Source organism: Rhincodon typus, chromosome 13, assembly GCF_021869965.1.
Source record: "Rhincodon typus isolate 14 chromosome 13, sRhiTyp1.1, whole genome shotgun sequence".
NCBI lineage: Eukaryota > Metazoa > Chordata > Chondrichthyes > Orectolobiformes > Rhincodontidae > Rhincodon > Rhincodon typus.
Genome location: NC_063344.1, coordinates 29,777,207 through 29,789,985, shown reverse-complemented (window position 1 = coordinate 29,789,985; position 12,779 = coordinate 29,777,207). Strand labels below are relative to the sequence as shown.

General features: G+C 36.4%; 1 protein-coding gene across 1 annotated transcript in view; it reads left to right on the top strand.

The window, feature by feature from the left end:
• The window catches only part of mcf2l2 (MCF.2 cell line derived transforming sequence-like 2), a 314,201-nt gene that overhangs the window by 295,598 nt on the left and 5,824 nt on the right, over positions 1 to 12,779 (top strand). The window contains exons 28-30 of the mRNA XM_048604308.1: positions 803 to 877; positions 5,809 to 5,883; positions 9,351 to 9,431. Coding sequence (XP_048460265.1) covers positions 803 to 877; positions 5,809 to 5,883; positions 9,351 to 9,431 — 231 coding nt within the window. The remainder of the gene's footprint in view (positions 1 to 802; positions 878 to 5,808; positions 5,884 to 9,350; positions 9,432 to 12,779) is intronic.

Genomic DNA, 12,779 nt, shown 5'->3' with positions numbered 1-12,779 from the left:
TTCTGTATTTTGCACAGTAAGAATTTAAGACAGGCTATTTTTAATATTTTGTTAACATAAATCCACAACTTCCTGGTAATATTTGGAACTGAAATCATGAATCATTTTTAAAAATGGGTTTCATAAGTCTCCAAGAAGAAGCAAGAAACAGCTTGCTAAAATTTAAATTACTCATTATTTACACTGAATACAAAGTAAATAGATTATTGCATAAAAATATATGCATAAAAATGTGTGCATATATGCTTACACATAATAATTTCATTATACTCGTCCATAATATATACACAACATTCACAGTGGAGAACAGTGGATTTATTCTATTGCTCTCACTTGTGTATTTTCTACATAATGCTCGCCATCATTTTTAATGACTCCACCTATTGTTTTCTTTATTTAATGGAAAAACATTTCTGATCATTCAGTGTAGTTGGTATGAAGTGTCTAAAGCTTGCAAATAGCATTTCCAGTTGTATCCATTACTTTGCTGTGTAAATACAATTCAACTGTATTCAATTCCATTAAAGCAAGCTTAAAAAAAAGTACAAGATCTGAATAATTCAATGATTTCAAATGATAGAAAAAAGTCATAAAGTACATATTTTTTAAAAAGACAGTATATGCTTGAGAAAATAAAAATATTTTTAAGATACTATTTTGTAAATTAACTGTATAAAGGATTACAAGCAGAGCATTCTGGTTTTATATGCTGTTATCTGACCAGTGTTTGACCACTATTTTTCTGCTTCTTCTCCTGGTTTCTTTCCTAATCTTTGCGTGCATTGATTTTCTGTATTCCCAGAATCACAGTCTAAGGAGCCAACTGTAATTCGTCGCATTTCCTTAGCTTCCTCTGTCAGTGCTTCACGAAGTAAAGGTACATTATAATTACCATTCCACTCTGCTCTGTTCCCAGTTTTGAATAAATTTGATTGTAACGATAGGGTAAATTGTACCTCGAAAGCCCTGTATATATCACTGTAGAGAACTTGAATTCCTTATTTACATTGGAGGAATCTGCCTTATTAAATCCATATTACAATTAGTAAGATATCACCTTGAGCTAACCAGACTTCAAGGATAGTATTCTAGTTTCTGCCATTCCAATTCAACTAATACAATTGGCAGTCTCATTGTTTGTTTGTTAGCTGGTGGATGAACAGAAATTATCCATAAGGTACCTGTGCTGTAAGGGACATCATTATTGTGCGTTTCAATCCAACTAAATTGGATCTCTCATCTGTCAGTGACAAAAAGTGCTGTTAGCTATGTGTTATCCTGAGTCATACCCCACGACATTAGCCAGCACAGATTTGACATGCTGAATGCTCTCCTTCTGTGTTGTAACCATTCTTTGAATGTGTCATCCTTTAATTGGAGTTGGATGCACAAAACATACTCAGAAGAAAAAAATTTAAATAGTTATTAAAAATATTAGAAAAAATTCTAATAAAGTATGTATTTTCCAATTATTGGACAAAATTTAATGCAATTCTGTTCAGTATATGATTTCCACAAAATGAAGTTAGGGCTTCATACATCACGTTATTGGTTTAATTTCCAGAGGAGAATAATTGAAAACTTCTATTAACATGTGCATTTAATCTAGCAATATTCAGGTTGCTGTACGCAATAAATTTCACTCTGCATTCACATATGTTTTAATTTACTTTCCTGTTTGCTTCCATTTTCTCTGCTATCCTAAAAGTTCTGACCAATACTCAGATATAGTTCCATAGGTGTTAGGAACCTTGCATTATCTAAGATAAGTGACCCTGCTTATGTATGAGCCTAAATGACAGAGAATGTCATCAGATTTTTCATTTTCTTCTGAAACAGATTGTGGCACTCCAATGTTTTCCTGGGCTTAGATTGTTAACCCAATACAATCTTGATACGGAGCGTCAAATTTGAAGTATCTATTAATTTGAGCAGTGTGTACTATCTACAAGATGTACTGCAGAAATTCACCAAAGATCCTGGGACAGCACCTTTCAACCCACAACCACTTCCATCTAGAAGGGCAAGGACAGTAGATACTTGAGAACACCACCAACTGCAATTTCCCCTCCAAGCCACTCTCCATCCTGACTTGGAAATATATCACTGTTCCTTCATTGTCGCTGGGTCAAATTCTAGAATTACCCCACTAACCTACAGCAAATTGACTGCAGTAGTTCAAGAAGCAGCTCGCTACCACCTTTTCAAGGGCAACTAGGAACGGCACTAGATGCTGACCTAGCTTGTGATGCCCACGAATGAATAAAACAAATTTACTGTTCTTGGTGTGAACAGTGCTTAAACATTGCTTTATCAGTGATTTTATTTGTAGCTAGCTAATTTTGCAATTATCAGTGTATTTCACACTTGCATAGGAACTGCACACTTCAAAGTACCCATAAAGTGGCTTAAAATTCGTTGCATTTCCTTAGCTTCCTCTGTCAGTGCTTCACAAAGTAAAGGTCCATTATAACTAAACTATAACTAAACTCAGCAGTTACTATGTCAGACATATATTCATCCGAAACTGGTGGCATGATAAACACCCATTCACTTCACCGTTTTTATGATCATGCAGTACGTGCACTTGCAAAGTTTGACATACAATCCACTTATATGTGATGTGATTTTTTCCTTCTGGTTTGAGTTTCCAAATAAGTTACATACCACACAAGTCACAGCAACAGTTATAGCATACATTGCTAGCTATGTCTCAGAGATTAGACACTAAGAAATAAGTAGTGAGAATTTACTCAGGAAATAAGGTAGAAATGGTTAATAAACTCCTCAGGTACTAAATGCAGAAAGACTGAGAAAATATCTTGGGTTGACATGTGGCAAATAATATTTATTCCACACAAATGCCAGTCAATAACCATCACCAAAAAGAGGGAATCTAACTATCACCCCTTGACATTCAATGGCATTTTTACCACTGAATCCTCCACTATCAACATGCTGTGGGTTACTATTGATCAGAAACTGAAATGGACTAGCTATACAAATAAAAACTGAAAGAACTACAGACACTGTAAATCAGAAACAAAAACAGAGATTGCTGAAAAAGCTTGGCAGGTCTGGCAGCATTTGTGAGGAGAAATCAGAGTTACCATCTGTTCTGAGAAAGGGTCACTGGATCCGAAACATTAACTCTGATTTCTCTTCACAGATGCTGCCAGACCTGCTGAGCTTTTCCAGCAATTTCTGTTTGTGTAGCCATACAAATAGTGTGGCCACAAGAGCAGGTCAGAGACTAGAAATACTGCAATGAGTAATTCATGTCCTGACTCATCTACAAGGCACAAATCAGGAGTGTGATGGAATACTTTCCACTTGCCTACAAGACACAAAAAAATTCCAAAAGTAGCAGAAAATCAAGGGGCAACATTGAGCGAGAAATTTCAAATAAATATAATCACTAAAGAAAAAATATTCAGAACACTAAAGGCTGACAAGTCCACTGAAGCTGATGGCCAATGTTCTGGGATCTTAAAGGAAATGTGGTCTGAGATAATAAATGCATTGCTTCTTCCAAAATTTATAAAATAGATTCTAAAGCAGATTGGAAAACCACAACATAGCCTCACTATTCAAGAAATAAGCAAAGCATAAAGTAGGAAACTATAGCCCAGTTAATCTAATATTTGTAATTGGGAAAATGCAAGAATAAATTTGTAGGGAATTAGTAGCAGTACATTTAGAAGATCATTATATAATAAGGCAGATTCATGATACTTTTGTGGTTTTGTGAAGAAAATACTTTTTGACAAATGTATTAAAAATTTGGCATATGGAATAGAATGTGGAAAAATTTGAGATTGTCCATTTAGGTAGGAAGAATAGCAAAGCAGAATACTATTTAAATTGACAACAACTGCAGAATACAACAGTACAGAAAGATCTGTACACAAATCACAAGAGATTAGCATGGAAGTACAGCAAGTAGTTAAGAAGGCAAATGGGATGTTAACCTATATAACAAGTATAAATGTAGGAAAGTCTTGCTACAACTGTATAGGACACTGGTGAGTTATCTCCTGGACTAATGTGTACAGTCTCAGTTACTTTTTTTAAGAAGGGATACATTTGCATTGGAAGCAGTTCAGAGAAGGGTCACCACGCTGATCCCTGGATTGAAGGGTTTTTTCTTATGAGGAGAAGTTGAAAAGATCATGCCTAAGTTGTTCGGAATTACAAAGAGGAGAGATGATCTTCATTGAAACATACAAGATTCTGAGGGTGCTTGACAGAGTACATTCTGAGACACTGTTTCCCCCATGGCAGGAGAATCTAGAAGTGGGATGCACAGTTTCAAAATAAGGAATTTCCCATTTAGACGGAGATGAAGAAAAATTTCTTCTCTCAGAGAATCATTAGCCCTTGTAATGCTCTTCCACAAAAATCAGTGGAGGTTAGGTCATTGAGTATATTCAAGACGAATTTAGAGAGATTTCTGATATACTAAGAAGTCAACTGTTTTGGGGAACAGACAGAAAAATGGAGCTATGCCCACAATAAGATCAATCATGATTTTACTGTATGGTAGAGCTGGTTCTGTGGGCAAAATCGTTTGTTCATGCTCCTATTTCATATACAGTAATCATATGAAAGATGCTGTGACATTTATTCTAGCCTGGTCAGACTCATCCAAAAACATGTTAATGATCACGTTACCATGCAGGTCAAAGCCTTACATCTACCGTCTACAGTTTTGTTCATGTGGCATCAATTGACATCCTGTATTTTACTCCTATTTTGTGTAAAGAAGGTGTTGCTTCATTCTGCTAAACATGAAACTGATGCTAGCCATTTTTACCTCCAAGCACGTTGTGCAGGAATTGACCTGCCAGGAATCCTGCCTGACCAGTCTGAAAAGTGACATTTATAAACTGCTATGCTTCATTCCTTAAAAAGGGCTAGCTGTTATTGGTGAAACTTATTCCCTGGTAAACATATCTCAGCTAGGTCTAACATTTATTTAAAATGGCCTTGCAGCTACAAGAGCAAGTCAGAGGCTAGGAATACTGCAGCAAGTAACTCACCTCTTGACTCCTCAAAGCCTGTCCACCATCTACCTGTGAATTAATACTGAAACTCATTGGTATTATATAGATGATGTTGGAAGCCCCAAACTTTGGACTTTAATTTGTGATTCATATTGCAAGCACAGTCCTCCTTGTGCTAGATTTGAGACAAAAATAATTTCCTGGTCTATCTGGCATTAGACAGTGACAGAACGTTGCAATTCATTTGGTTTGGTGCATAAGCATCAATTCAGCAAAGTAGGAGTAGAAATAAATATAAACAAAAATTGTCACAACAAATATGAAGAACAATTATGATGTTCCTCAGTGAAGGTTTTCAGAATTTTAGGATAAAATAAAATTTCCAGATGGTACTTTGATCTTCCTCCTCACTGAAGTGTTCCTTTTAATAGTAATGGTTCAATGATGTTAGGGGCCATAGCTAGAATCCAAAAGAGAATTCTTGAGAGTAGATCATATATTTCTGATTATGTGGCTGACATTAAAGTATTTGCTTTTTCAGCTCTTTGCTTATAAAAAGATGCACTCTAGCACTAACCAATGCCTTAGCTAAAACTTTTCTAAGGAATAAAGATCAGGCACAATGCGTTCAATTTTGTTCAATTATCTTTCCCAGCTCCAGGTCAGAAATCAAACACCGTCCCTAATTACATTAACTGAATTAGTGTTGCCTCATTTGTTATAAGGAATAAATAATAAATTAATGAATTATGCAGATATTATCTTAGGCTGTGTTTAATATGTTTTCATGCCTCTGCAACAGGATCACTATCTGGGCCAGATGTTAAAGCTAAGAGATATGAAATAAAGAGTGACCCAACTCCACTGGGTTTTGAAGGTACAGCTGCATTTGATGTGGGGAAGTGCATGCTGCAATGTATTTTTAAACAGAAGAGTTTGTATGCTCTTATTTCAGGGGAAGTTCTTGATTTCATTTTGCACTAAAACCATGTAAAAGTTGACCATAGCATGTTTGTGGTTATGCTTCAGTGTTTGTGATCGTGCACCGAGACTTGTGACTATGTACATTAAGTGGTTGCAGCAGTGTTTCAAACTACATTTTTAAAACAGAAAATTTATCGTCTCTAATTCATTGGTTTGATTCATGATGCCTCATGCAGTCAGATAGATAAAGCAAATTCATAAGTGTATACAATAAAATGTTGGAGCCCAATTCACAACTCACAACTTCACCGCCAATATACACCATATTTACATGTTTTCAGCCAAATCGCATGTAAATTATTGTGCATGATTTTTTGAGTAACTTGGAGCTATATTGATGATAATTGTGGCTAGTTTAAGTTTTACTGTTCACCCTCAGAGTTAAAGGAACAAGTATGGCAACAGGGGTTTAAGTCAAAAATTTGGAGGAAGAACTTTTACGAAAGATAATAACTGGACCATCATATTTTTGCATGTTTTGATTTAAAACCAATGTCTGAATCTTCCTTTGGACTCAGAAAAACACAACCCATGCACTTGCATAGCTTGAAAACTGCACACATGACCCATTTATTCTTGACTTCTTGTACCATTTTTGTGTTTTCATACCAGGGTCAAATTTGCAGTGTAATTTCTGAGCCACATTGGTTTACATATGGAATATAGTGGGAAGCTAAGTCAGATCCCAAAAGCATTTTAAAGCCCTTAAAATCTCCTTTTATTTCCCACACCCCTCATTCACAAATCCATGCCAGAACCTGCCACATTATCTATGCCATCTCTATGCCTTGACATATCCGCTGTTGCTACTCACTATCTACTATGTACTTACCTCAGATTCCATGTGATATCAATGGAAAAAAAATATATTTCTTGGAAAAAAGTAAATCTCTCTCATTCTGAAGTGGAGAAAAAAATGAATTCTCTCATTGTAAATTCACACAGTTGTCACACTGTTGTCCTATTAGCTTGTGTCAACAAACCAGAAACCATATCAATGGACAGTCTGTTATTACAACTTCTTGAAAGTGTCATGTATGGAAGGGCCACAGTACTGAAACCTATTAGTACTTGAAATTCAGCCAAGCATTATTATGACCACAGCTTTCCAAATAATAGGCTACTGTCTAAAAAGGAAAGACAGCAGTTGTTGATTTAATTTCAAAACAAAGTGCCTAGCAATTAATGTTAATGGACCAGATGATTAGATTTCTTTCAAATATCAAAACAGTTTTTTTCAGCCAGAGTACTTAACTTAGTATAGAAAATATATCAGCACAGAATTACAAGGCAGTTTGTAACATGGTTTCATAACATTATGGTGCTTTCTCTATTGGAAAATCCATATAACACTCTACAACAAAAACACATGGCAAGTCAATATTAGGATTAATGTAAGGGCCATATCCTCATAATGAAGTACTACATTCAAGTCACATCTACATTACAATTAAGCAATTATGGTAACATATGAATGTGGGGAAGAACTTTACACTTACCTTTTAGAATGTTTGGGTTTCTCAGCCAGCTTTCCATTTTTACAAACTCTTAAAACTGGCTTGTTTTTAATGGGCTTTCAAAACATTGCATCACTAGAATAAAATGGTCTGCAGAAGGAAGTCTAATTTTTGACCTTCAGTTCAAATGGCTATGCTGACCTCAGTAGGCATGGGTGTCCATTTTGTACATTAAGCATTCACAGCAAGCCCAAATGTCAGAGGAAAGTGATGCACGGTCCGGAATGTGAAGGAGGACTTCTTTTTTTAAACTGCCACTTGTTTTTTTCAAATGTGCGGCACCCTGAAATAACTCCACAGAGGCCGGTATCCCATCACCAAGTCACACTGTATTTACACGTGCTTGACACTGGTCCTGCTTCCTCAGAGCCAGCTCTCAGAGTGAACAGAACATCTAACACTCCTGTTAATATCTGTCAGCCAGGGCCCCCTGATTGGATCGGGTTAACTGCCCCAATCAGGGAACTCCACCTGGCTGACCTCATTACAATCACTACACACTCCAGACAAAAATTAAACCTCTCACATGTAAGAATTAAATGCATTGCATTCATTTTTAGCCCTTCATAGTTCTGAACTTTTTAATCTGCAGTCAATAAAATGTTTGGTGGGTCAATTCCTTTGGGACTCTAGTTCACCTCCTAGACAGTTACTTAAAAGTTGTATCATCAAAAATCTAGAAACATGCTTCTTTCTTGTCTGGGGAATAATGACCTACCTGAGGCTGAGGAAGGGAGAAATAAGTTAAGAAATAAAATAGAAAGTGAGTCCAGAAATATTTATCAAAATGTGCACAGAACAAATGAGAGGAAAATGCCTTGGTAATCAAGTAAGCAATCAGCAATTAGTGTAATGACTGATATTATTTCACATTATCTAATTCCTTATGTACTTGGAGATCCAAACTTCATATGTGTTTTTACTGTTTACTTTAATACAAAATGTTTGCAGAAAGAAATGTATTTTTGCACCTCACCTTATATGGCATATTAATTGCATGCTAATTTAGTGTTTATGTTAATTTTACTATGCAACATTCATTTTCTGTCAATACCAGGAGGGACATCTATTCACAGCCCCAAGAAATAATCACATTCGCTCCTCTAACATTTTAATGCATTAAACGTAGTATTATTTTCCTAATGCATGCATGAACCCTTTCAATACCTGTCCAGAGAAATTATATATTGTAGCAGCTTTCCTGTGCCAATGAACCTAATATCATGATCTTCTTTGAGTCTATTACCTTATAACATCTCGAACCAACTTATAAACTGTACTCTTTGTTATCTTATATACTGCTTGAAGGATTAATAGATCAATCAGAAATAAAAATATGTTTTGACTTTAAAAGTCACCACAACCACTCATCTTTTATAACATATGTTAAAGGTTTTTGATTTTACTTTTCAAATATCACAAAGTGAGTTTACTAATTTCTAATTCCTAGCGCTATAACAGTGGTCTGCTGATTTGTGACAATTGATTAAACAACTTAATCTATAATTAGTACAGGAACCTGAAATAATTTGGCATTTTTCTTTTACATAATAAAATCAGAACCTGATTTGTAAAACATAAGTAGTCTTTTATTGTTGTGTAAAAGTTGTTAGTCACAAAACAAATTAAATTAACATATATCTACATACACGTTGTTCTAAATATTTTATTTATGAGTACATTGTTGACAAATGTTAGTATATGAGTTTATACCACACAGCAAAATTATATAAATAACGTGCTTCTTTGTGCCAACGTTAGAGTTTATTCATTGTTCTTACTTTTCCTATAGTAATCCATGATAGACTTTACAATAATAAAAACAAGCAACTTCCTTTTACAGATTCACTGCCAGATCCTTTCATGATTGCAAGCAAGCGTAATAGTACCACCAGTTACGTAAAAAGATCAATTTCACAGACAGGTATGGCTGATCAATGAGCTGTATTTTTGATTCATAATTTAATATTTTCAATACTGAAAATGTTGGTTTGGGAAGAATAGTTCATTTTTTCTTACTTTTTATTCTGTGCTTTGAATGTTGCCTATTCCACGCACATTGTAGGATCAATAATCCAGTGGCTGTCACTGGTGCATCTGGTGAAAGTTCTTTGTTACATCAGGCACAGAAGCATCAAATTTACAACAAGAAAAACGAAAGAACCATGGAACAGATATTGCTGGAAAATCTCAGCAGGCCTGTCAGCATCTATGGAGAGAAGCCAGAGTTGACATTTTGGATCCAGAGACCCTTCTTCAAAACTGATGGTAGCTAGGAAAACGATGTTTTTTATACTGAAGATGGGGTTTTGGGAGGTGGGGGAGGGGCATGGTGGTGAGAGTACACTATAGGTGGAGACAGAACCCAAAAAGTGAGAAAAACAGTTGGAAAAAAGTTTCCCGATGTGTCCTCAGTGTCGGTAAGTAGCAAAGGTCGAAGAGAAGGTCCAAACAGAAAAAAAGGGTGATTTTTATTTAGTGGTCTCAATTGCACAAAAACGATACCAGCAGAATTTTGTTTGTGGCTGTCATCAACATGCAGTCATTGAGCTGTCACTGCTCAACAAGTATTCCAAGGCAGCATTCCAGTCAGTCAGTGCAGGCAGGCATCTGGCTGATTCCTACATTAAGCCCGCACAGGAATGGCAGGAGAAGCAGTGTAGTGGTAGTAGTAATGTAAATGGACCTGCAATCCAGAACACTAGGCAAATGCTCTGGGGACATGGGTTTGAATCTCATCATGACAGATACAAAAATTTGAATTCAATGAAAAACACTCTGGAATAAAAGGCTGGCCATATAACCGCTGTCAATTATTGTTAAACACCCACCTGATTCATTGATGTCCTTTCGGAAAGAAAATCTGCTATCCTTACCTAGTCTGGCCTACATGTGACTCCAGACCCACAGCAACGTGCTTGACTCTTAACTGCCCTCTGGGCCATTAGGGCTAGGCAATGAATGCTGTCCTAGCCAGTGATGCACACATTGTGAATTTAAAAGACTGGAATATTTTGTGGAATGAGGAGCAACAGCACTGTTCTTTCTGGCTTCAAAAACGTAAAGGAAAAAAAAATGAGTTTAGAAGTGGTCTGTAGTAGGTGCTGCCTTCAAGAGCAACTGGTTAGTCTGCTTCATGTGAAGAACCAAGAGGAGATGCAGGTGGCTTACATCCCTCACCTATTGGGACATGGTATTTGCATTAAGTTTCTCCATTGAACCTAAGGAAACAGTCTAAATAGTAAAATAAGTTGTCCACTTGTTTCAGGCAGGAACACATGCCATACATTTCAAGGCCTGCTTGAAAATTAAGTCCACACAAATCCTAGACAAGCTGTGGCCTGGCCACGTTTTTAGAAAAATAGAACAACAAACTTTGGATGCTGGAGATCTGGAGAAAGAAGTGCAGAAATTGCTGGAAAAACTCAGCAGGCCTGGCAGCATCTGTGGCGAGAAAACAAAGTTAATGTCTCCAGTCCAGTGAACAGAATCCAGAGTCCAGTTCGGAAGAAGGGTCACTGGACTCGAAACATTAACTCTGTTTACCTTCCACGAATGCTGCCAGACCTATTGAGTTTCTCCAGCAATTTCCATTATTGCATGTTTCAGATCTCCAGTTTACGCAGTTTTTTGTTTCATTTTTTGAAAAAATGGCTGGCCAGTGCTTGCTAGTATTTGGGTGGACTTAATTTTCCAGCAGACCTTGAAATAGACGGCCTGTGTTAGAAAGCTTTGTTTGCCTATCAATTTTTCTGGCACAAATAAAGAGTAGACAAATGAAATTTGTGCCAACATCTTTTGTTGGTTGCCAGATCATGACTTTGCACAATAATCCTACTGTCATGTCCACAAGGTTCTGTGAAATGGTAGATTAAAATGTAAATCAAAATTGCAGTTATGCAAACTCTATACATACCATTGTTTTAACATATAAGGAGCATACTTTGTGTTATGGAACAAGTGGAGTCATTGAGGGATAGGTGATCCAGCCGGTACAGTACTTAACTAGTTTCTGTCCACTCCCAATTTGTTGCTTGCCAGTTGTTAAAATGGGCACTATTAATCCAATGAGTGCTGCAGAGAAGAGTGAAGCTGTTTCTTGCAAACTGTCACCATATTTTGAGACTGGTGCCTCCAGCTGCCTCGAAAAATGTTCTGGAATGTATTCTTGTTAATTGCATTCTAAAGAGGGAGATCTGTAATTCCACAAAGATTTGCCAGTAGTAAATTAATGATGCCATATTCAGTTATCTTCTGCATACAATCTCAGTGTTTCAAATGTTGCTAATGAATTCTGACTATGCATTAACATGTACCTTTCCTATTAATTTTTCTTCCCTAACAGTCTCATCTGCTAATCCCTGCCACAAGTCCTTCTATCTACTTTGCCTAGTTATTTCATATTTTTATTCAATTTCCAACAGCCATAATTTTTATATTCACTAGCCACTTTACATGCTAGGTGTTCTATCCAATCTAGGCACCTAAAGCATGCCTTTGAAATTCTAATGGTCACTCTGTGATGCCAGGACAGACTTTGTGGCAGTGGTGGTCAACTGCTGTTTGGGAAAGTTCACAGTAGTCTTAATCTCCTTTCATTTGCCCAGAGTTTTGCCTATCTTCTGCTCCAATATTAAAGGGTTGTAGCAGCATCTAAAAACAATGATGCGCATAATATGTGCCATGGGTCATCGATAACCTGGACATTAAGTAACTGAATTCCTTTACTGTTTAAAGAGCAAACAGAATTAATGTGCAGCCACATGAACGCAATTCTTGATTCATTGTACTTCATGGAACAGCCGAAAGTCAAACTATTGTGGCCTAAGTATTCTAAAGTGAGGGTACTGTTGGATTCATCCAATTTGCCTCCTGCATTACTTTGCTTCTGTCTTCTTCACCCTCTTTCAACAATTGAGTAACATAGAATTAGTACAATCCCAAAAGGAAATTGATAAGAAAATAGATAATTGTGTTAAATTAGCAAGGGAACTGATATGAAAAACCCACAGCAGCAGAAAACAAGTTTTTAAACAATGCATAGAAGTAAAGGAAATTAGAAAAAGGTATGGTTTATGAGAGTAAGTTTGGCAACACCGGTACTCTGCCTATTTATCCCTTTAAATATTGTTACAACAACAGCAAAATCATTGCAAATGTTGGAAAACTTAACTAGTAACAGTTTCATGTTTTGAATGATGTCCATTTATGAGTTCATAATGCAAATCAGCCAAGTAGCCAATTGTTGTCACACGACTGCAGGCCACAGGCT